Raw genomic sequence first — 24,724 nt, 5'->3', positions numbered from 1 at the left:
GGGTAGTTTTAGACTGGAATTTAGGAAGAAGTTCTTTACTGTGAGGGTAGTGTTGGAGGGAGGTGGTGGAAGCCCCATCCCTGGAAACATTCAAGGTCAGGCTTGATGGGGCTCCGAGCAACCTTATCTAATTGGGGATGGTCCCTGCTTACTGCAGTGGTGCTGGACTGGGTGATCTTTAAAAGTCCCTTCCAAGCCAGTACATTCTATGCTTCTGTGACTGCAGGGGCTGTTGATAAGCAGACTAGTGCTCTTTGTGATAAACAACATTGTGTGCCTAGAATCATTGGGGTTGGAAAAGACCTCTAAGGTCATCGATACCAACCATCAACCCAGCAGCACCATGCCCACTAAACCATGTCCCAAAGTACCATGTCTGCTCGTTTTCTTAACACCTCCAGGGATGGTGACTCCACCACTTCCCTGGACAGCTTGTTTTGCAATGGAAGTGGTTTATACTGTGTAATTTATGGGAGCGTTCTGTTGTAACCTGGAGATAAACTGTTCCTCACATGAATAGGGGTTTGTGGATGGTTTCAAATGAAGCTGGTAGTTTCTCAGGAACAGTTCTCTTTCTGTAGGTCTTTGGGAGCAAGTAAAATCTTGAGGCAGGAAGCTTGGGAATTGGATTATACAATTGTTGTTTCCATGTAGGTTTCTTCATATATTCAATAAACCAGGTGCCTGGGGCCATTGTACTATGCCCTGTGCATGTATCTAATGAAAATTAAATGTTTGTGGAAGAACAGAGTCAAAAACGAAAGCCAGACTAGAGCAAACATTGAGGCAAGACAAAGGCAAAGCAGTTCTGAATAAGCAGCAGCCAGACCAGCCAAATGCATGGCTATGCCAAAGTGGTTAGTGGGCAGAGGAATTAGTAGAGAGGATTTAAAGAGGGGTTTAAACAACAACGTAGTAACTGGGCAGAGACATCTTCCACTGAACCAGATTGCTCAAGGCCTTGTCCAACCTGGCCTTGAATGCCTTCAGGGAGAGGGCATCCACAACCTCCCTGTACAGTTCAAGGAAGTGTTATTTTTATCCTGATCATAGTGTAACCCCATGAGCTTACCCTAAAGGGTAAAAGGCAAGAGGACAGTTGCATTTTTCTGTACTGTTTTTTCTGCTGAAGCCAGCACATCCAGTGCACACCTCAGGAGTCTTGGCTGTGTGTCTGAGGATCTTTTTTTTTCTTCCCTATTTTCTCTTCTGAAAAAAAAAAATACCACCCTGTAGTAGTGTGGATATTTTTCCAAATTTAGAAAAGTTCCAGATGGCTTTGCTGCACTGTTCAGTCAGGCTTTCTCCTGGTGTCTGTAACTTTTCAGAATGAATCTTCATCATGCTATCAAGAGAAGAGACTAAATTGTGTGTGGCTACATGTTCCTCATTCTTTGACAGAAAGAAAGATGGGAGACGTACTCATTCACTTTTTAACCTTTATGTAGGATTTTTGGTAAGGTGTAGCTTCTCTGTTCAATTAATTAACATCTAAAGGGAAAATAATTATGATAGAAAGTAGGAAGTTATTAAAGTGATTGTAATCCCAGTGCTTAAAGGTGTAAATCAGAAGGTTATGTAACAGTGAACTGATAAAGCCTCGCACCAATCCTAAGTAAAATCTTGGACTGGCTGCTAACACCAGTCAGTACAAGGCTGAAGGGCAGATCAAACAAGGCCAAGAGATAAGATTGGAAGGAAGAAATAAATTTGTTCTTGAGAAGATTACATTTTTTTCTGATAGGGAGACCAGCTGACATGCCAGTTTCTGTCAGACATTATTATCCCAATGCCTGGCAGGTGAATGTGTGAATTTAATGTAATTCATGTTCAGTAGCTCAAAGTTGAATAATACATTAGAAAAGAAAGTTGTAAGTGGGAAATCATCACACAATGGGATAGCTTGTGATGGGTTACAGGAAAAATCCATTCTCCACCTAAAACTGATTATATTTACCATCAGGGAAGGTAAAACGTGGATGATATAGATCAGTGTAAACAAAGTACAATTGAAAAAACAGAGACATTTTAATGCTGCCAGATGGAAGGCTGATATCTGGGAACAAGATCAGTGGAAAGCTGTGACTTGGAACAGCAGAGCTGTCTTACAGATCATGTAATGGCAGGGTAGTGTGGTGGCACATGGGATCCTTGGCTGTATTATCTATTAGGAGTAGGAAGGTGAGATAGCTCATAGACCTTCAGTCTCCATATTACAGAATCACTTAATTCAGAAAAGACCCTTAAGGTCACTCTTTCAGTAAAGAAATGTCTCAATATCAAATCTAAACCTCTCCTGGTGCAACCTGAGGCTGCTTCATCTTACTCTATTATCATTTGATACTAGGAAGAAGAGACCGATACCCATCTCACTCCAACCTCCTTTCAGGGAGTTGTAGAGAGTGAGTAGGTCTTCCCTCAGTCTCCTTTTCTCCAGACTAAACAACCCTAGTTCCTTCAGCTGCTCCTCACAAGACCTGTTCTCCAGACGCCTCACCCAGCTACATTGCTTTTCTCTGGACCCACTCCAGCCCCTCAACATCTTTCTTGTCACTACAAGAACAAGGGCCCCAAAACTGAGCACAGTATTTGAGGCGCAGCCTCACCAGTGCTGAGTACAAGGGAGACGATCACTGCCCTGATGTTTCTAGCCACGCTATTCTGAATACAGGCCGGGATGCTGTTGGCCTTCTTGGCCACCTAAACACACTGCTGGCTCATGTTCAGGTGACAGTCAACCAGCACGACTCACACTACTGAAAATTTTAAGAGGTTCAGAGATTTAGGAACACTTGGGGTGCTTGCAGACCTGCCTTCTGTTGTGAACCACTAGAGGAAGAACATATGGATCACAAAAAGGCTTCTCAGTAAACAAAGAATAACAAGATCTTATGATAGGAAGCAATACAAAAAGCTAAAACTAGAAATGAGACACATGGACTGAACAGTCAGCATAACTGGAAACTGGAATTTTTAGCAAGGCAAATGTTGTGTGCAGATTCCTTAGGTTTAGATTGGATGTTCTCTGGGGCACGCTGCTCTTGCACACTGTCTCCCATTCAAAGGCAGATAGAGGTTGTGGAGGAAAGTCAGCAGGAGCAGTAGGCCAGCAGTTTCTGTGTGAATTAATGGCTGGTATAATTCCGTCTCTACATGAAAGCAGTGGTCGTGAACGCTGGGAAGGGCCTTTCAAGCAATGGTCTCAAGTGCATGTGAGAAGTGGTGGTGTCTGTGGGGCCCTAGCAGAGCAGCTGGTGGCACAGGAGGAAAAGTGAGTGCTGGGAGGCACATGTTGTGGCAGGGAGTGAGGGACAGAGGGCAGAAGCAGGTGCTTGTGTCTCTTGGGCAATGCGGAGTAGAAGCAGCTACCGGTCAATGCTGACAGAGCTAGTCCTTGTCACAAAACTTGAAATCAACAAAAATTCCTCATCCCATGTTTAAAATACATGTCAGTTGGCTCTAGACCCAGGTGATCAAGAACAGTCAGTCATTTATCTTTTCCACCCACAAATCGTGTTTATCCCAGATCCACAAACCTCCCTCCATCTTCCACAGCTCACCAGATTTCTGTGATTTCTCTTCATATTTCCCATGTCTAGAGCAATTAGGGTAATGCTTCTGCTGAACTTGAGACATTCACTGGTATTTTTCTTAGAATCATGGAATTGTTTGTGTGGGAAAAGACCTTTAAGATCAAGTCCAACCAGTATCTAACTCTACCAAGTCTGGTGCTGAACCAGGTCCCTCAGCACCACACCTCTACATCTTTAAACAGGGATGGGAATTCAACCACCTCTCTGGAGAGCATGTTCCATTGTTTGATTCTTTGTTGATGTTGATTTATCTTTATAAAGCACCAGGTAGGCTGACCTTGATGTAATTCAATTTTGCTCCAAACCACTTATAATTTGCATTCAATATAAAATACAGATCACTTAACTCAGGAATTTATTGGCTTAGTAGTATTATTTATTGCAGGGAAACTTTGGGTCATTCCTGTTTTACTCTGTGCTCTAATAACATTTTTTCACAACCTTTTTCTGTTTGGCTAGTTTATGGGGTGAAATGTATTAAATTGTCATCATTTTATTTTACTTTTTTTCCCTAACAACCTTTTATTAACATATATCTGTATTTTCCTGTTTTATCATTTATTCTAGGAGGACTTGTTGGTATTGAGGAAAACTGTGAAATCCTTCTTGGCTGTCTGCCAGCAGTGTCTATCGAATGTCAACACTCCAGTCAAAGAGCAGGTAAAGGAAAAGCCTGTCACATACTTTTAGAAAAGTGTGATTATTTAATTCTAATAAAACTCAAGATGACATCATATCAAATCATCTGTGCCTCAGAATCATAAAATCAGAATTGTAGAGGTTGGAAGGGACCTCTAGAGATCTTCCAGTCTGACCCCTGGGCCAAAGCAGGATCACCTAGGGCAGGGCACACATGAACACATCCAGGCAGGTTTTGAAAGTCTCCAGAGAAGGAGACTCCACAACCTCTCTGGGCAGCCTGCTCCAGTGCTCCGCCACCCTCACTGTAAAGAAGTTTCTCCTCATGTTGAGGTGCAGTCTCCTGTGCTGTAGTTTGTACATGCTGTTCCTTGTCCTATCACTGGGCACAACTGAAAAGAGCCTGGCACTTTCATCTTGGCACCCACCTCTCAGATATTTATAGACATTAATAAGATTCCCTCTCAGCCTTCTCTTCTCAAGGCTAAACAGTCTCAGTTCTCTCCATCTTTCTACATAGGAGAGATGTTCAGGTCCCTTAATCATCCTCTGATGATTTCTGTCTGAAGAAAGCTGAACAAACACTCCACAGCAAGAGCTGTTTTCAAAGCACCTGCAAAGCACAGCAAGTGTCAAATTTTTGGTATAACAATGAAGATTTCTTGGCTGCTTAGGCTCATGCTTGGGCTGTCATTATTTCCTCATCTAACTCAGTCACCTGAAGTAAAAACCTGTTCCTTTATAGACACTTACTGTATTAACAGAAGGAAGTAGGCACTTTTAGAGGGTGTTTGAGACCTCAAATGGGCTGAATCTTAACATTTCTGAGGTTTTTCCCACTGTTATTGACTAACAGGGAGTCTAGAGTGACTGCTTTCCTGCCAAAGGTGGAAGTGCCTGCAGCCTTGGTATTTCATTATTCTAATATTTCAGTTACACATGGTGGCAAATACTAATTATTGTACCTCTGTCTCATTGTGGTTAATGAGAGTAAGTGGAGGCTTCTAGCAGTACAGATCATACTACTAGCAGGAAAAAAAAGTTTATTTTATAAAAATATTTTTAATAACCCTAAGAACATAGAGGTCTCTCACATGATGCAAAAATCATCACTTCACAAAGAGTTATGTCTCCTTGAGAAATCAGAGTGAAGTTTCTATTTAAACAGTGCCTTCATTATAGAAATATCAAGATCTGGAGGGGTTTTAGATTAGAGCTTAGGTTGCTGAATTGAAATATGAGTGAATAAGGTTCAGATTGGTTTATGATTCAGTGTAGTTATCCTATTCTTAGGTTTACTTTTGGAGAGCCACATGTGCATGGTATGTGAAGCTCCTGCTTATATGTATTTAGAATTCCAGTGTGATAGGGGTTGGAAGGTACCTCAGGAGATCTAGTACGCCCCCACTGCCAGAACAGATTGACCTAGAGCAGGTTGCACAGGAATGTGTCCAAGCAGGTTTTAAAAGTCTTCAGAGAAGGAAACTCCACAACCTCTCTGAACAACCTGTTCCAGTGCTCCCACACCCTCAAAAATGTTCCTCCTCACATTTACCTGGAACTTCCTGTGCTCATGTTTGTTGCCATTACTTCTTGTCCTGTCACTGGGCAGCACTGAAGAAAGACTGGCCCCATACTCCTGACACCCACCCTTGAAGTATTTGTAAGCATTGATAAAATGCCCCCTCAGTCTTCTCTGGGCTTAAAAGAGCCTCAGGTCCCTCAGCCTTTCTTCATAAAAGAGAAATTCCAGTTCTCTAATCATCTTTGTAGCCTTTCACTGTATCGTCTGAAGCAGTTCCCTGTTCTTCTTGAATGGGAGAGCCAAGAACTTGACACAGTACTCCAGATGAGGCCTCACCAGGGCAAGGTGGATAAGAAGGAGAACCTCCCTTCACCTGCTGGCCACTCTCTTCTTTATGCACCCCAGGATACCATTGGCCTTCTTGGCCACGAGGGCACATTGCTGGCTCATGGTCATCCTGTTGTCCACCAGAAATTGAAATAAAATAAATTAAATCAAAGGGCTTGTTGGAATAATTCACAGTGTCTGAAAAGAACAGTAGCTGGTTTGTTTACTGAGACTTTATGAATATAAGCTTATTCATATCGAGTCTGTTGACATCTTTTACTTGTCTACAAACTGCTTTTCTACCAGACCTCCCAAGAGACCATAACTAACTGGCCTGTGGTTTTTAACAGATAAAATACTCCTTAACAAGACCGTTGTTTGTTTGTTTTTTTTTTTAAGATAGCTCTGCTTGGTATTTCACTATGTTCTGTGAGTTGATAAATATAAATGTTAAAGGCTCAGAGATGTCACTAGTTTATGTGTTTTTAAAAGATTCTGCCATGTCATTGTCTTCCAGCAGATTTAACCATTTTAGCTTAAGCCAGAGCTAAGGTCTTTTCTGTATCAACAAATGGTAAATGGTCATTCCCATTACTTCAGTAGTTTTGTTCATGATATATATTAACATGGTTTTATTCTCTTATTCTTAGTGGTCACCTTTTTTTTTTTCATTGGTAATTTAAAGTTTTTTAGGAGATCCTTTACAGTTCACAATTCTGTGGAAGCTTTCAAGCCTCAGTTAGACAAAGCCATGACCAACCAGACCTAGAGACACCAAGTGTCCCAATCAAAGTAGGTTGGACTGGAGACTGCAGAGGTCCCTTCCAACTAAAACTTCTATGCTCTTTTTAATTTCCTTCCTTTAAAAGTGTATTTCTGCTTCTTGATACTTTTGAGGGTTTTATATTTTCTTGAGAATTCTCTGTGAATTATATTGTCCCCCTATTGTGTTTGATTCTCAATCTCTGCATTATTTCCAGAGAAGATCAATGGACACATCAAAGGAAGGAAAAACATACTACACTTTTTTACAAACAGGACTCAAACATTTCAAATTTTCCTAGGTTATTTGAATGAAATAAATCTCCTGTGACTAGCTGTATCTATAATAAATAGACATCTCCATCTCAGTCCTCTGCTGTCTTTTTATTAGGCAGAAAGAAACATTTTCAGTGCATTATTCATATGTTTTTGGGTTTTTTTAAGAGGTCTGCCTTAGGATGAGCTTAATATTTCTGCTTAGTATCAAAGGAATTTAGAGCGGGTGAAATCATCACCGAAATTAATCACTACTTTTTTGGACCCAGTGGAGAAAAATCCCAACTAGTGGCATGTTTCCAAAGTATAAGTAGGAGATAGTTTACAGTGATTTGCATTTTGTTCTTGTCTGAGTGTAGCTCATTCGGATTTTACTCCAAGAAATAAGTAAGCTGCTATAATGTTCAGCATTCACAAAGATTTCATTTTGAAAGGTTGCAAACCAAGTTGCTCTCATTCACTACCTCTCCTTAGTCTCAGTTCAAAAGTATGTTTGAATGCAGATTTAACTGTCTTTCTGCTGGGCTGTTTCTAGAAGGGAATACTGGACAGAATTAAAGCTGATGTTGGATTTCATGGCTCTGTCAGAGCTGTTCTGCAATCTCTCTCCAGCTGAAAATGCCTCTGGGCTACCACCTGCATGGAGTGGTGATTGACACTGCCCTGAGTAGGGCTCGCAGGCTGCTGGGGGAAGAGGCAGCACATCCAGCATACATCTTACGGGATTTTTTTTTAATAGACTTTCATACTTCGAACCTTGCCCTCTTTGAAAGTTAGGAGAGAGAAGCTGAGATGATTAAAAAGTACTTTTTGAAGGGTGCTCAGGTGTTGAAAGTAATGCAAATGGATACATCTGGCTTTGACACTCTGACATGAGCCGGGAGAAAATAGTGTTATTCTGCACTAGAGTGCACAGATAAGCCCTTGAAAGAAATAAAGCTAGGAATAGCTGCCTTGTTTCTCTGTTCCCAGGTAATGAGGGTGTAATAGTAACAAGCATAAATCATTGAAAATTCTGCCCTGGTTGTTTTTTATGTGGATTTTAAAAGCTGTGCAGAGTTACTTGATTATTTTTGCAGAGACTTGTTGATGAAATTCTGCAAGAATTTCTTTGCTTACAGCTCCTTCTTGAATTTTTGGCATCTGACAGTGACTCAGCCTAGATTTTCTCTCATAATTTAACTCATCTTTTTGCCTTTTCACTTTTTATCAAAGAGGTGTTTTTTTCTTTACTACGGTCCTTGGATCAGAAGTAGACTTAGAGGAGTTCTCATAGAGAAGAAATGGAAATTTCATATGGCTCATCCTATAAATGGAACAGGTAGTAAACACAGTTCCCTATATAGGAATCAAAGGAATAATGTTATAAGGTTAGGGGAACCCCTTATGAACACTTTTCACAGTGCACACACAAAACTACAACTGAATACAGTTAAAAAGGACATTCAACAATAGCAGGAGATATCTGGATATTAGATAAATGGGATTTTATTTTTTACATACTTGACTTTTGCTTCTTCATTCATTGTTTTTTGTGTTTTAGGCTTTCATGCTACTCTGTGATCTCTTGATGATTTTTAGTCATCAACTGATGACTGGAGGTCGAGAAGGTCTTCAGCCTTTGGTGTTTAATCCAGATTCTGGCCTCCAGTCAGAACTTCTCAGTTTTGTGATGGACCATGTCTTTATTGACCAAGATGACGAAAACCAGAGCATGGGTATGTTTAGCTTTCATATTTTCTACTTGTTTTGGTTTTTTGCTATAACAGACACAGAAGAAAGAAGAAAACAGAATTTTCAGTTTGTGGTTTGCTCAAATGGTTTCAGAATTATTTCTTCTTTATTTTTGGGAGATGTGGCTATGAAATATTCAATATTCAGTACTACATGTGCTAAAGAAGACAAAGCACTTCTAAAGTTCACTTCATAAAAAAAAGATGTTTTCAGGAGACTTGGGAGTGGCCTATAGCTACATGCTATAAGTCTTTTTTTTTTTTTTTTTTTTTTTTGTTATTTCCAAACCAGTGCAGTTGTTCATCATCAGGCTTTAGTTGATGTGGCTTCAAGGGCAGAAGTTCACTGAAACAGTACATAGAAGAGAAATCCTTTAGGGTTACTAAAGAGAGTTACAGGATCCTGAAGGGAAACCTTACCAGCAAAGAAAGTCTGAAGAAACACTGATGGTACTAAATAAACTCCGTTTCTTCTCCTCCCCCAAAATAGTCAAATCAAGCTCAGAACATCGTTGATTTGGTTGAAGACTAGAAGAGTACTTGAGGGGAAGTATCCTGTGTGCTCATTTGCTTCCTTGCCCTGTTCTAGGCATCTGTCCATGGCCACACTTTGAGAGGCCAGAGTTTGAGGTGACCCCATCTCTACCTTCCCACAAGAATGACCTGAGATTTTGGTCAGTCAAGGAGAGACAGATGTCTCTTTTAGGTCTGGTTTTAAATAATTTGCTGCTGTTAGTGTGTAATATAGAAGCCTAAATGCAAGTACAGAGGTACTCAGTTTTTGAATCCTAAACAGATTTGGACAAGAGATGGAGTTCCAATTAGTGAAACTTTGTGAAAGAGCAGCTGAGTGCACACTCTAGTGCTCTTTTTGGCAGATTTCCACTGTACTCAGTTACCTGTATGTTAGCATGACACATAGGTGCTGTTTTAGATCTTCTAAAACAGCAATATCTGAACTAAGGTCTCAGAGAATGTATTTGTGCTCCCAAGGTGCTTTTAGTTTTCTGGCTCCTTGGTAGCTAGCGTTTTTCTTAGGTATCTCTTTAAGGATTGTGATTGGACTTGGAAGAGCAAAAAGATGGATTAGTATACCTTTGTATGTAATCTCCATTCCCTAGTGCTATGCTGACACCATGAAGTCAGTCAGACCGTTTATAATCTTTGGGATTCAGCACATGTCAGTAATAATACATTAAGAAAAGGAGCAGGGAGGGGGCTTTGCTAGTGGGTTTTGTTGCTGTGGGTTAAAGCATCTCAGGATTAAAATGTACATGAATATTCAGAGTCAACTCCACTGCTTGTAAGAGATTTCCTGTGATCAAATATGTGACTTCAGTACTGTGGCTCTGTGGAGATTCTAGCACATCTGTACTCTGTACTTCTTCAAACTGGTTGGAAGAAGATTCCCTCCAAGAATAAGCTCTTCTAAACACCGCAGAATATTTACTTTCATCATGACTGTTGTAACTTATTTCATTTCCTCAAATAAGTTGTGAAATATGCTTTTATATGTATTTACTATGACATTGGCATTCACTGTTAATGTTTCTTACAATGGAATTTTACTTCCTGCTGTTATTGAGGTTTTAGAGCCATCAATTCCATATGTGATGTGAAAATCCAAGGCATGCAGTAGAAATATTCTGGTTTTCCTTGGGTGAAATATTTATAGTTCAGTCATGTTAATCAGGCATCTCCAAATGTCCCATGTTTCGGAACTTGAGCAAAAAGCATTCAGTGAGTCAAAGGATAAAGAAAACTTGCAATTCATTTCCATGTGGATTATGTTCAGGACCTACTCAGGACTATAGATAGCATCTTTAGTCAAGGCTGTGTCACATTCCTAAACTTTCTTGCAGGACCTAACATAGACAGGACTCAAGAATTATCACCTTTCATTGCAGCTTTTCCTGTGCAATCCTTGTTTCATTTTAATGAATTGATTTTTTTCTAAGAGTTGGTCTTTGCTAAGGTTGCTGTAGAGCATAGCAGTTAGTTATAAACATTTTGTTGATGATGATTTCAGAGGGAGATGAAGAAGATGAAGCTAACAAAATAGAAGCTTTACATAAGAGAAGAAACCTTTTGGCTGCTTTTAGCAAGCTGATAATTTATGACATTGTGGACATGCACGCAGCAGCGGATATCTTCAAACACTATATGAAGGTACAGCTCTGTGTATTTTCCTCTTCCTGAACACAGCCTGTCAGTGCAGTAGTTAAAGGTGGAGCACTTTCAAAAGCTTTTTTCAGCCTTATTTGACTTTTTGTCATAATTTTTCCTTTCTAAATTACACCTGCCACTGTGAAGCAGTAAGCTCTGAGCTTCCTACCCTGTACACACAAGAGTGCCTTATTAAAGGCAGCACCAAAAGCTGGTCCTAAAACATGCTCGCCTCTACAGGGATTTTCTTACCCTGCTTCTCTAATCCTAGAATTCACAATAACAGCTATCTGTTGAAAGTCATCTTTCATTGGGAGTCTCCCAGTCTTGGAGCTTGCCATAAAAAAGCAGGGGGTTTTATGGGAAAAGATTGTTTTGAACAGGAAAGCAGTAAAAAAAAGCATCAACTGAGTGTCTTACCAACCTACCTTGGTTTGATCCAGTACGTAGGCCAAACACAATTCAGAAGGACTTGCCACTGTACCTGTCAGAAAACAGGCAGATCAGCAGTCCTGACACTGCCAAGCTACACAAAACTCCTCATATGGCATCACATTGCCAAATGTACTTCACCTGTCACCACAGGGATTAGTCACCACAGAGATGACAATCAAGGAGGCAAAACTGGAGGATAGAATGGGGAACAGACCCTTTACTATATACAGTATTTGAGATGTTGATGTGAAAGGCCTGAATTTTAAGTTCTTCTCCTGTTCAATAGGAGTACACAGTACAATAAAATCCCCAGCTATCAGCCTGGTGGCTGCTTAGGGTTATTCTTGCTTAGGGATTCTTTTCCAGAGCAGGAATTTCAAACTGAAGCTGTCATAATTCAGGTTAGTTTCCTGCCTGCTGCTCCAGGTTGGTCTTCTACTCTCCCCATGCTTCTCCTCTTGAAACTGGGGATAGAGAGAGAAATCAAATTCAAATTAGAATACAAACTACCAAAGAAAGCAGGAGCAGTATTTTAGTGGTAATGCAAGTAAGTGATTACAATTGCAGAATTAATGAGGCTGAATGAATACTGTTTGGAAATTAATTTTTTTAATCTGTATTCTTGGCCTGAAAGTTTTCACGGTTCTGCAAGCTTTTCTACCCAAATGGAAAATACTGTGGTTTTGAGCAGCCGTTTTCCCAACATAGAGAAAATCAGCCCTTCATACTGACTAATTCCTTACTCAGCTTCCTGGTTTCAATTAATCCCTTCTTAGCTAACTCACCTTGCACTGTACCTGGAGCTTCACACCTGTGTGCTGGCATCTGTTCACACCTACCTGCTGAAAGGTGGATTGTTTCATTGTCATGTTGTTCTTTAGAATTTGCAGCCGAGGATCACTGTCATCAAATCCCTGGGTAGGAAATACTCTTTGGGGGGGGCATTCAACATATTTTTTTAAAAAATATAATAACAAATACAGAGGTTCCTTACCTCATCACTGGGTGCAGGCAACCTATCAGTTTAAATTTTGATATTGAACTTGGACAAAAAGTCTGGATTTCAAACTCTTGTTACAAAACAAGAATTATGAGTAACCTTTCTATCAGAAAAAACTCTAAGAAATTATATAAAAGTTTCAGTTTAGAGATTTAAAGACTTTTTTTTCCCATATATATATTTTTTTTTTTAGTACTACAATGACTATGGAGATATCATTAAAGAAACCCTGAGCAAAACAAGGCAAATAGATAAAATCCAGTGTGCAAAGACGCTCATTCTCAGTTTGCAACAGGTAAGAATATTGATTTTTATTAGAAATGTTTCACTGCAGAAAATGCTGGACAGGATTTTCTCTGGTTGCCCTTGACAGGGAAGCAAAAATACTACACCTCTCTTAAGAGATTACCTCGCTCATCAATTCAGGCTGTCACTGTTCATTTGTCTCAGTAATCTCTGTCTTAAGACCACACTGGCAAAGTTTTGGTGACATTAAAATCGAAGAAAGGAAGGTAAGAGCCTTGAGGGCAATTCAGTCCTAGCATTTGTTTACTGGTGCCTAGTGAACAGAAGAATTAGGATGATTTTGCTTATAATTAGCTGCAAGTAATGAATCTGCTTTACATTTTGTCTAAACACTGATTGATTTTTTTTCAACCTTCAGGCTAATTAGTTTAAGCCATTTAATATTGTAAAACATGGTTTTGTTCTGAAAAAATTTGCTTTACCAACCATATATTATTAGCTTGATGGTTAAATCCATTCTAGTTCTGCCATATGTGGGCTTCACTAAAGACCATGTAGATCCTTGAAGTACCAGTTATATCCACTATGCAGGGAAATTACTTCTATACATTGAAGTGTTTTCAAATCATCTGCACCTTCTAAAATTCATTCCAGAGTACTAAGACTTCCCCTGCAGCACTCTGAGAGTTATCTGTGAAAACCTGAGAGAAACAGCTGTGTACCTGCAGAAGAACTGGCCAGTGTCAAAGTAATTCCATGAGGAAAAAAAAAATAATTAGGCAAGGTATTTGCAAGTCTCTAAATGATAGGTAACAGCCAGTATGAATTTGTCAAGGAGAAACCGCTCAAATTAAGCTGCTATCATTAATTGTATGGTAACAGAGCTTGTGGATATTAAACAAACAGTAGATTTAATGTGACTTGATTTAATATTGTCACTGAGACCCTCTCCCTTGATGTTCCCATTATCAAGTTAGGAAAATGTGGTCTAAATGGCAATACCAGAGGAAGACAGACAACTGGCTGGAAGACTACTGAGTAGTTCATTATGGTAGTGAAAGAGCATTACCAAGCAGGCTTTGAAGGCATTTACTCAGTAATGCTGTTCAGATATCCCTTAAGTCTTGAATGATGAAATAGCAATTTTTGTCCCTAAATTCAAAGAAAGTGCTGATCTGATGGGTGATATAGGTATTTTAGGAAACAGAATGAGAATGTAGATCCGTCTTGATGAGTTGGGAGAATAACAGATCCAATGCAACGAAGGTGAGTACAAAATTCTGTTGAAGAGTTACCATCCACATAAGTACATGATGGGTCCAGCTGGCAAACAGCAGTTACACAGCAGAAGGTCTGGGACTTGAAGTGGATTAGAAGTTGAATTTAAGAGAACTGTTGTAGCTCTCTGGAAAAAGTCATTGTAATGGCCACTCTTAGCCCTAAGAGGTTAAGAACAAAAGTCTTTCTTGAGAAAAGTATTTTGTGTCTCACAGATGTTAACAAGTGAATTCTTTCTCCAGCTGTTTAATGAACTCGTTCAGGAGCAAGGTCCCAATCTGGACAGGACATCTGCCCATGTTAGTGGAATTAAGGAGCTGGCTCGTCGGTTTGCCCTCACTTTTGGCTTGGATCAGATTAAGACAAGAGAGGCTGTGGCCACCCTACACAAGTGAGTGGTGGTAAATAAACTAGATTTTTTTATATTACTTCAGATCACAACTTTTGCTCAGCATACCTTTCCTGAAGGTTCACAATCTTAACGGGTCCTGAAATAAAGATGTCTTTTTTTACAGTTTGTGTTGAAAAGTGGTGGGAGGTGTACGTGTGTGTGAGAAAGGAATTAAAACTAGACACTATGCAATTATTTGTTGGAATTTAGTGGAATGGCCATGTTTACCTCTGCCAAGTAAGCCACTGGGACTACACCTATTTGTGTGAACCGTAGACAGCTGGCTGTGCCACACAACTGTGGATTCTGTAGCCACCAAGAGCTTTTTCAAAAAAGATATTCCAAAAATATTTTGGACATTTTTTTTTTTACCCTTTTTTTGGTTTTGTTTTGTTTTTTAATGAATTGAAACTGTTAAGTAACTGCTGTGTAGGAAAGTGTAGAAAGCTGCTGCAAAATTTGAATTATGAGTTTCCCATGCTATAAAAAGGTTAAAATATTGAAGTCATTAAGACTACAATTAGCAAAGCGTGATCAAAATGCTCCCAGACACTTTCCTGTGCCAAGCAAGAGAGAAGTCAGGGCACAAGTGCACCCTTACTGGGTAATGTGAAAATAAATTGTTTTCTTTAGTCTCAAATGGTAAAGCAAAGATAAGGCAGAGATGCAGGTATCAGTGTACTAGTAAGTAAATTCTCTTTTCTGACACTTTGATGCAATAGTTTTGTCTTCTTATATCTTACAAATTATTCTTATCGCAAGCTTCTGCTTCATGCGGAAGCAAGAAAGAGCCAGTTGCCTGTTCCTGCTAAGGCAGTGGCTTTCAACACCTGCCAAGATTGTGCTAAGTTCCTTCTTACCATGGGATTAGCAGCTGGTTGTCTTTGAGATTGAATCCTCCCAAATCAAGAGGGAACATATGATTCCCCTTTGTCCAAATTCAGCTGTTTGCTCATAATAGGGTTGGGGAGAGGAAAGTTATGATGGAATATGAAGATTTTCATTACAGTTCAGATTTTGGGGAAATGTTGTTTTGTTACAAATGTCTGAAAATATTCATGTTTCTTTCCTACAGAGATGGCATAGAATTTGCCTTCAAATATCAGAATCAAAAAGGACAAGACTATCCACCTCCTAACCTTGCTTTCCTTGAAGTGCTTAGTGAATTTTCTTCAAAGCTCTTGCGGCAGGACAAAAAGACAGTGTAAGTAATGCTGCGTTTTTCTACTGGGCATTTTGCTGGGCTCTCTTCACAGTATCACAGTACTTGAGAGGACAGAAGGGACCTACAGAGATCATCAAGTACAACACCCATGCCAAAGCAGGATCACCAAGGGTAGCCCACACAGGAATGCATCCAGGTGGGTTTTGGAAGTCTCCAGAAGAGACTCCACAAACTCTCTGGGCAGCCTGTTCCAGTCCTCTGTCATCCTCACTGTAAAGAAGTTTCTCTTCACACTGAGGTGAAATCTTCTATGTTCAAGCTTGAACCCATTGTTCCTTGTCTTATTGCTGTGCACTCATTAAAAGGGCTTGGCCCCCTCCACTTGACACCCACCACTCAGATATTGATACACATTGATGAGATCCACTCTAAGTCTTCTATTCTCAAGACTAAACAGCCCCAGGGATCTCAGTCTCTCTTCATAGGGGAGATGCTCAAGTCCCCTAATCATCCTTGTGGCCCTCCATTGGATTCTCTCTAGCAGGTCTCTGTCTCTCTTGAACTGGGGAGCCCAAAACTGGACACAGTATTCCAGGTGTTGTCTCACCAGAGCAGAGTAGAGGGGAAGAACCTCCCTAGACCTGCTGGACATACTTTTCTTTATGCACCCCAGGATCCCATTGGCTCTCTTGGCCACAAGGGCACATTGTTGTCCTATGGCGAGCTTGCTGTCCACTAGGACTCCAAGGTCTTCCTCCATGGAGCTGTTTTCCAGCAGGGCAGCTCCTAACCTGTATTGGTGCCTATAGTTATTCCTCCCCAGATGCAGGATCCTGCACTTGTCCTTACTGAACTTCATGTGGTTTGTCTGCACCCTCTCCAGCCTGTCCAGGTCTTGTTGGATGGCTGCACAGCTTGATAGGCTTAGTCACTCTAGTGCTGCAAGGTTTGCGCCAACAGGGGCTGCAGGATGTCCCAGAGAGACATTTCACATATGTCGTTAACCATCATTTTATATTTTTTAAGTAATAAAAATAAATGAGAAAAGAAGAATCGGTGAGGTGGAGAGTTTGAGACCTCACAAAACAGTTCCTTAAAATTTCCCATGAAACACTGGAAATAAACAAGGATCTTTTTTTCAGGCTAGAAAAAAAAAGAAAGAAATGAACTCTTGGTAGTACAGGCAATTTACAGGGCTGTAAACACTGCAGTAACTGCTTCTGTTGGCTATTTACGTAAATAACAAATGTATGCTTACATTTGATTTTAATACATTGAGTTAAACTGGGAAATAAAGGTTTGTCAAGGATTCTGTGACTGACACAATAGGAAGAGGCTGAGAGAGGACACATTGTCCGTTAGGACAGAGCAGGGTGGTAGAGACCTGGCAGGCTAGAGCAAGCAACCTGAATTTGCTAGGGTGAGTGGAATGCTGAAAATGCAATAAATGAAAGGTGTTGTTGGTAAGATCTGAATAAAGAGCTTTACAGGCAGCATTTGAACAGACTGTCAAGAGGGGTTGCGGACAGCAGCAGAATTGGCAAAGAGAAAACCACTCTGTTGTGGGCAAAGTTGATAGCAAAGATGTTGTCAGCACCACTGCTCTGCATTGCTAGTTTGTTATGTACCAAATATCCAGGGTTTGGCCACAGCACAGAAATAGTAAGGGAAAATCAGCCGAGCACCACATGCCCGGTGTAGAACTAAATCTTTGAGTAACTTTATGACCATTTAAAAAATGTAATTGCCAGATCTTCTGACTTATGGCTGTAGAAATCTTTCCAGTCAATTTTCTGAACACAATGAGTGGGAGCTATGTAGATATACTGTAACTGCCTCAAATTACTCTTTCTGGCAAACTTTTTGTTGTAAAGGACTTTTCTATTAAAATTAACAGATATGTTATAGCTTTATCTGTGCTGTTAGAAATGCATCTTGGTTAACTGGGTACAATTTTTAATGTATGCACACTTGAATCAATTTGGGTTTTTTTGTTTTATCAATAATTGGTCAGTTCAGCAAACACAGTAGAAGAATGAGTTAAATGAGCTTGAGAATTGGATGATCCAGTTGCTCTAGCTTGGGCACTCTGTTCCTGAAAACGCTCTTCATCATTATATCCTTGAATCCTCTCAACCTCTGCCCTATTCTTCAGGACAGGACTTAGGGATAATAGGATTTTAAGACTATCTTCTTAGCTGAACTGTAGATTCTCCTGCATCTGTTAGTTTAAGTGCTATTAGCTTGATTCAAATTTAATTTAGTGAAGCTTATCCTTCCTGTACAGCCATCATCCTTTCCACAAGTTTCTCTAGTGTCTAAAATGTAAAGTTACATCATTATCTACAATTTACATCACAGCTTAATTTGACTTGCTCCTTTGCATGGAATTCCGTACTTCAGGAGATCTTGTTTCTTCACCTTCTGTGTTGCCATTTAAATGTTTTTTTCCAGAGGTTCTCCCACTCATTGGTGCCCACATACGCAACCACTGGCTTCTTTTGCAGAACTGTAGAGATTGCTGTGGTGGAGTAAATTTCTCCTGATTTTATCTATCTTTATTGTAGTCATCTCTATCTGAGCTATTTACTTGAGCTGAGCTTGAGGATCAGTGAAAAGAAATAGGTCCTTTAAGGCATGATTTATCTGATCTGTGCTAAATCACTCTTTGAAGATTAGTTCAGACATGCCCTAGATTCCATTGGCTGTGGTGACTGTGAAACGAATCAAGATAACTTGCTTGTATGTAAAGACTTCTGTTGGAGATACCTGCATTCCTTCCCTTTAGAGATTTGTCATGTTTGCACCCATCAGGCAATGGCTGCGTTGCCCATAGTGCTATGTTGACATGCCATACTCAGCCTTAGTCTGGGTGGTTCATTTGCCCTTCCCTGTAGCCTACTCCTCCAATCCACAGGGACCTCTCCCTCTCCTTCCAAAGAGGTTGCCTATGAACAGGAAGGTACATGACCACCATCTGGTGGAGAAGTCCTGTGTACAGGACCATTTACCTCCCTCCCTGCCTAGTGACTGGCCCTAAATTCAGCAATGGGTTGTTTGTCTGGAGGCAAAAGTGCTCTAGAGTAACCCTGAATTCTCATGAGTCATAGCTGTCTGTCTCCCAGAAGTCCTGTAGCTTGACTTCCCTACTGCCAAAAACTTAATTGTCTACCCAGCATATCTGCATGTGTCACCTGCCCTTGGTGCAAAATGCCATTTCTGCCACAGTTCTGCAAACTCTGTGCTTTTGCAGGGCTCCTACTTCCTTTCTGGATCACTGATAGCTTTTTTATGTAGGGGGAGAAAAAGGAGGTGTTTGCAGTTTGGGAATGGAGCAACAGCATTGGTTGAATTTGGTTTTCCTATTCTGTTTATTTATTTGACTTCTGATTTTATGAGTAACCTCCAGAATTAGTGATAGCCGTTTAAGGATTTCATCAAATCTATGAATTTAATTTAAAACTGTAAGGTGCCAGGCTCTTAGAGTCTAGCAAAACTGGGTTTCTGTTAATGCAGTTCCAAACACGCAAGGCAGATACAGCCAAGGAAATCCTGAAGAATTAATCGAAGACAATAAACTGAATTGTGCCATGGAGGCATTTGTTTCACTTTAATTTTTCAGAGGGATTCTTAGCTTAGACTAGACACTGTTGGGTGACTAAAGTTAGAGGAGGCAAAGCCTTAGTGTGGTTTTCTTACCACTAGAAATTCAGTTTCTGTCCTTGTTGAAGCTGGTCAGACCTGCTTCTACAAAGCTCCTCTAAAATGCTGAGCAAAAATTGTCCCAAGTATGGCATTGAATCAGTAAAGAACCCACAAGTGGTGTGGTTTTCCCTTTTTAACGATTTGAGTACAACCTGTGCACTCTAGCTTTATAAATATAAATTGGGTGTAGAAAACCTTTTTGCTTTTCAAGACTGTTCTGCAGACAGAAAAAAACCAAGAACTTAGCCTTCAGTGCAAGGTTTGGGTGTTGCTCAGAGTACACACACACAAAGGGGGAAGGAAGAAGCAAGCATAATATTGATTAAAACAGCAAACAGAAAATGTTGAACAAAGCAATCTCAATCATTGAATCAAAACAAAATCCCCTTAAAAATTGGGTATGATTGTTACCCAGGCTCCTTGTCCTGCTCAAAAAGCCAGACTGTGTTTGAGCCCGCCATGAGCTATCAGGGCAAATCTGCATCTCCATGCAGAGTTTGTGGGTTTGCCACCTTCCACTTAAGACAACTTCGCAAGGTGTTATTAAAGGAAATTATATTTAAAACATGAAGGAAGTAGTGTTGAAGGATCCTGAGTTCTCTTACCTACCTTCTGACTGCTTGGTTCTGCAGTTTGAAACTAATTAGAATCACTTCTATGTGGATTTGCATATTCATTTTAAAGACGACTTCTAAAACCATAATCAAATAGTCAGTAGGAAAAGAAGCAAACTCAGATGCCTTCCAGACCATGTACAGGAAGGAGGTTGGTTCCTCCTTAATTAAACAAGTGTGCATTGGACTTTTCCATGGCATTAGAACAGATCTTCAAGTATTTTATGGAAAAAGTGCTGCTTGCATTTGAAGAAACCACTTTTCTTGTTCCAAGATGCAAATCGTTAATCCTCCATCCTTTTAACAGTGGTTCTAATTCAGTCTGTCTGCTGACACCATAGCAATATACAGAGGTGGCTTCCTTGATATGCAAAATAGGAAAGGAATTCACATGGAGCATGCTGTGAATGATCACAGACAGAAGTGGGAGGAAGGTTTTGGGGAGAGAACGTTTTATATTTATCTGTGAGTAACCTGTGCACGATTAACTATGTTACTTTGCTTTGAGGGAATGACATGTATTCTTACTCAGAATGCAGTCATAGAATGTTTTGGATCGGAAGGGACCTCCAAAGGTCATCTGGTCCAACCCCACTGCAGTAAGCGAAGACATCCTTCATTAGATCAGGTTGCCCAGAGCCCCGTCAAGCCTGACCTGGAATATCTCCAAGGATGGGGCCTCAACTACCTCCCTGGGCAACCTGTTCCAGTGTTCCACTACTCTTCTGGTAAAGAACTTCCTCCTAACATCCAACCTAAATCTACTCTTCTCTAATTTAAAGCCATTGTCCCTTGTCTTGTCACTACAGGCCTTTGTAAACAGTCCCTTTCCAGCCTTCTGGTAGACCCCTTCAGGTACTGGAAGGCAGCTGTAAGGTCTCCCCAGAGTCATCTCTTCTCCAGGCTGAACAACCCCAGGTCCCTCAACCTGTCCTCATAGCAGAGACATTCCAGCCCCCTGATCATTTTCATGGCCCTCCTCTGGACCCACTTCATCAGGTCCACGTCCTTCTTGTGTTGAGGGCACCAGAACGGGACACAATGGCTTAGGTTGAAAGGGACCTTAGAGATCATCTACTTCAACCTCCCTGCCATGGACAGGGATGTCTCTCAACTAGACTCGGCTGCCCTATCCATGGCTGCCCAGCCCTGGACAGCCTGATCTAGTTGGAGGTGTCCCTGCTGACTGCAGGGGTGTTGGACAAGATGACCTTTGAAGATCCCTTTCAACCCGATGCAATCTGTGAACAGCTAGTCAAAAACTGCCTGAACTGAAGGACTCACTACTATCTGAAACTACCCCAACACCTGCACAGGAATGACTACAAAAGAATGCATCCCTTTCTCTGTGAAGCTTAGACTGAGGCCTGAGCTGCCAACAGACTGAGCTTCATTTCTGAACGGCTCAACATTAATAACCACACATGTGCTTTGCTCTAGTTCAGCAAGTCCTGCATTCATGCGCTTCATAATTAGTTAAAAAAATGTAGTGATTTAAAATCTTTAATTAAATGGGCAGTCTGATCTAGTTGGAGGTGTCCCTGCTGCCTGCAGGTGGAGTTGGACAAGGATGACCTTTGAGGGTCCCTTCCAACTCAATGCAATCTGTGAATCTGTGAATTAGTGTTAAGCACTCAACAGTATGAAGAGACGTTGCAGATCAGTTGAAAAGAAAACAACAAGCTGTGCCTCACTACTCATTGTCTTTTATTTTCAGCCACTCCTACTTAGAGAAGTTTCTGACGGAACAGATGATGGAGAGAAGAGAAGATGTGTGGCTTCCACTCATTTCCTATAGAAACTCACTCGTTACGGGTGGTGAGGACGACAGAATGTCCGTTAACAGTGGAAGCAGCAGCAGCAAAGCCTCTTCAGTAAGGAATAAGAAAGGACGGCCACCTCTCCACAAAAAGAGAGTAGAAGGTTTGTATGGTTTCAGGTTTCCTGGTAGAGGTGTCTCTCATTTTGTACATATATTACAGCTTTCCTTTTTAGGAGCCCTTATGAATTATCAGTTAATGCTGAAGGATATTACACATTTTATGTGTAGTAACAACCAAACGTCTACTCTGCAAATTCCTGACAAGTTGGAACATGTTTTTTATGAGAAATTCCATCACAAGTCCCTCTTCTTGTTTGTCTTCACTGAGATTTGCAGGTTCAGAACTACTAAAAGCTATTACTGAAGCTGGAAACAGGAGGTGTCTGTGGAATTATCTGCTCTGCACCTTTTGCAGTCATGGACTTCTTTCTGCCTACACTTCAGTCTGAGCCATTGTTAATTAACAGAGTGTTAGAGCAAACTCAAAGCAGAAGTTCTGATGCAGATGTGTATTTCCATGGAGCCACTGGAGAACACTGAAAAGACATCCTTTTTTTGTTTAAAATGGTGTTGATACCAAGTGTCTGTACTTTTGTAACTCCAGGCATGTGTATAAGGAATTTGGCTATGATAGCCAATTTCTTACAAGATTGCATCTGTTCCTGGTTAATCTCTATGATATAGTGTGTTCTTCTGTAGAGATACATCACTTGTTTCACTACATAGAAGGTATAAGTGGGATCTTTAAACTTCAGGGATTTTACCAAGGTCAGTAGATACTGTAGTAACTCCACCGTGTGGAAGCTAATGCAGATTTGCCTGAAAACACAGCAATTTTCCAAAATATTCTTAAAAATTTGCCCATACAGTTGAGTCCATTTTCTGCCACAGCTTGTTCTGAGCAGTGGGTGCACCAAGATCTTCAGTTCTGTATAGCCATCCTGGAGTTCAAGTAGATAAAAGTACTGCTTTCTTTCTTCACACACTGTTCTGCATCCATCAAGATGCCATTATTTTCACAGATTTCCACTGATGAGGCTTTTTTTGACTCTTGTTATTATTTTCAATTTATTTTATTGTATTCTACCAACATCCTGTTTTTTCCTGAGATGTGTCGTAGTGCCTTTCCTTCCCTCTAATGCCAGTCTCAGTCTTATGATGTCATTTTTAGGCATTGTTTGCCTCATGCTCTTCCATATTCTCCTCTTTCAACGACTGATAGAAGGGAGAATTGCAACGCTCTCAGTTTGAGTATCTCCTTTCTTTGCAACAGCTGTGGTCCAGAATTTGCCACTTAAAAACTCATAGGCTTAATCTATGGTAGTTCAGTTCCTGAAAGATCTGACTGTGCTGCAATTTGCACCAGGAGATCATCTATCTGCAGTGCAGACTGACAAGTAATCTCTGGCCAAAAAAAGACTGATGAGCACAGCTTCTCATGGGTGCTCTTGTGGGCTGGGGTATGGGCATGTCCTTGGAACACCACAAATACAGCTCTGGGTCACGTTCAAGGACCATGCATTTTGAGGAATACAGATTGGGAAGTTACTTCCTTTTTCTTCTCTCCCCTTTTCGCTCTCCTGTCCCTTTTTCCCTCTCCCCTTTCTTTAGAAGGCTTTGTTTTGTATGTAAAAATGATGAAAGAATCAGAGATTATAATCACAGAACCATAAAGGTTGAAAAATATCTCTAAGGTCAGCAAGTCCAACCTTCTACCCAATATCTGTGTTCCAAAGTGCCACATCTACTCAGTTCAGTCGCACAAGTACTTGCTGTTCACTCATCTGTATAAGCTGAGCTGTGAGGAACCAGTCTTGTGAACAAATTAACTGATGGTCTGTATGTACACAAATCTTTAGATTTTTTTTTTTTTCATCTTTACATACTTTCAGAACTCTTCCAGAAGTTATGGCTTTAATCTTCATCTGGCATAACAGTTACAAATTGGGACCTCTCTTTAAATCCTGGTAGTCCCCTGTGGTTCCTTTCTCCCCTAAATCCAGAATATATTGGGTTCAGTAGACTGTTCAGGTTGGAGAACATTCCCCATAAAAGTAAATCTGCCCCATGAGATGTCTTCAAAATGCCTTAAGGGAATCAAACATAAACAGGATTTAAGGAAAAAAAAAATCCCTAAAATAAAAAGGTTCAAAAGTCAATTGAAGAATAGGGGACTTCTTGCACATTTATACCCACAGGGTATTAAACGGCATTGGAAAAACTGAAAGATCCATTGATACCCCCATCTACTTTCTCACCACACATCATCTTGTTAGTACATCTGTGATCTTTTCTTCTCCTTTCTTGTCATCTCCCGTCTTCCACTCACTCCAGCAATTTACACTTGTTTCTGCCTGTCTCTTGCCTATGCACTTGTCTGCTCTGTCACATTCTCAAGTCCCCCATCTTCCTTCCTTTCTGGTTTGCCCCCTGCCCAATCTGAGCACAGCATCCCACTTAGACGTCAGTCCCCTTCCATCTCCAGTCCTCCCATCAGCTCTGAATATGCTGCCTGAAGTCACTGCTAGGAGCTCACGTCAACCAATGCCCCCTCTGTACTCCACTGAAATGCTTCTTACCAAAGTTTCTAAAGATCTAGGCTGACTAGATTTGAGGTTTTATCCTCCATCCTCAGTGTTTAACTGTTTGTTTGCTGCATGCGTCTGACACTGATGGTGTTACATTTACATTGTGAATACAGTAATTGGGACTTTCTGTGTTGTATCTGTGCAAGAAACAACAATATTAGGTAGTGCTGCAGTACAGTATTTGTTTGCAGTGTCAGGGTTTTTTGTTTGTTAAATATTTTTTACTTAAGTTGTTGGTACTGCTGGGAATAGCTGGTAGTAAAGTAATCCATCCTTGAAAGAACATCAAATCAGAGCTGCAAATTTCTCCTTTGTAATATTAATCCAGTTGATCTCTTAAAAGGCACAGTTGTTTGAAAAGACACTAAATTGTTGAAAATCAGATTTGGAGAAAGTGCTGCCACTGAAATTGCCTGTATCAAAGTGTGTCAGCAGATGAAAGCCTCCCATTAGTGATGT

The 24,724-nt window shown here is 40.5% G+C and overlaps 1 protein-coding gene across 1 annotated transcript in view; it reads left to right on the top strand.

Moving 5' to 3' along the window:
- STAG1 (stromal antigen 1) overlaps positions 1-24,724 on the top strand; it is a 137,411-nt gene that overhangs the window by 106,618 nt on the left and 6,069 nt on the right. The window contains exons 22-28 of the mRNA XM_054386236.1: positions 4,161-4,253; positions 8,666-8,840; positions 10,885-11,024; positions 12,650-12,751; positions 14,223-14,371; positions 15,447-15,575; positions 21,573-21,778. Of these exons, the coding sequence (XP_054242211.1) occupies positions 4,161-4,253; positions 8,666-8,840; positions 10,885-11,024; positions 12,650-12,751; positions 14,223-14,371; positions 15,447-15,575; positions 21,573-21,778 (994 nt within the window). The remainder of the gene's footprint in view (positions 1-4,160; positions 4,254-8,665; positions 8,841-10,884; positions 11,025-12,649; positions 12,752-14,222; positions 14,372-15,446; positions 15,576-21,572; positions 21,779-24,724) is intronic.

The sequence above is a fragment of the Indicator indicator genome, chromosome 13 (assembly GCF_027791375.1).
Source record: "Indicator indicator isolate 239-I01 chromosome 13, UM_Iind_1.1, whole genome shotgun sequence".
Classification (NCBI taxonomy): Eukaryota; Metazoa; Chordata; class Aves; order Piciformes; family Indicatoridae; genus Indicator; species Indicator indicator.
Note: the sequence above shows the minus strand (reverse complement) of the source record. Positions and strands in the feature narration are given on the sequence as shown.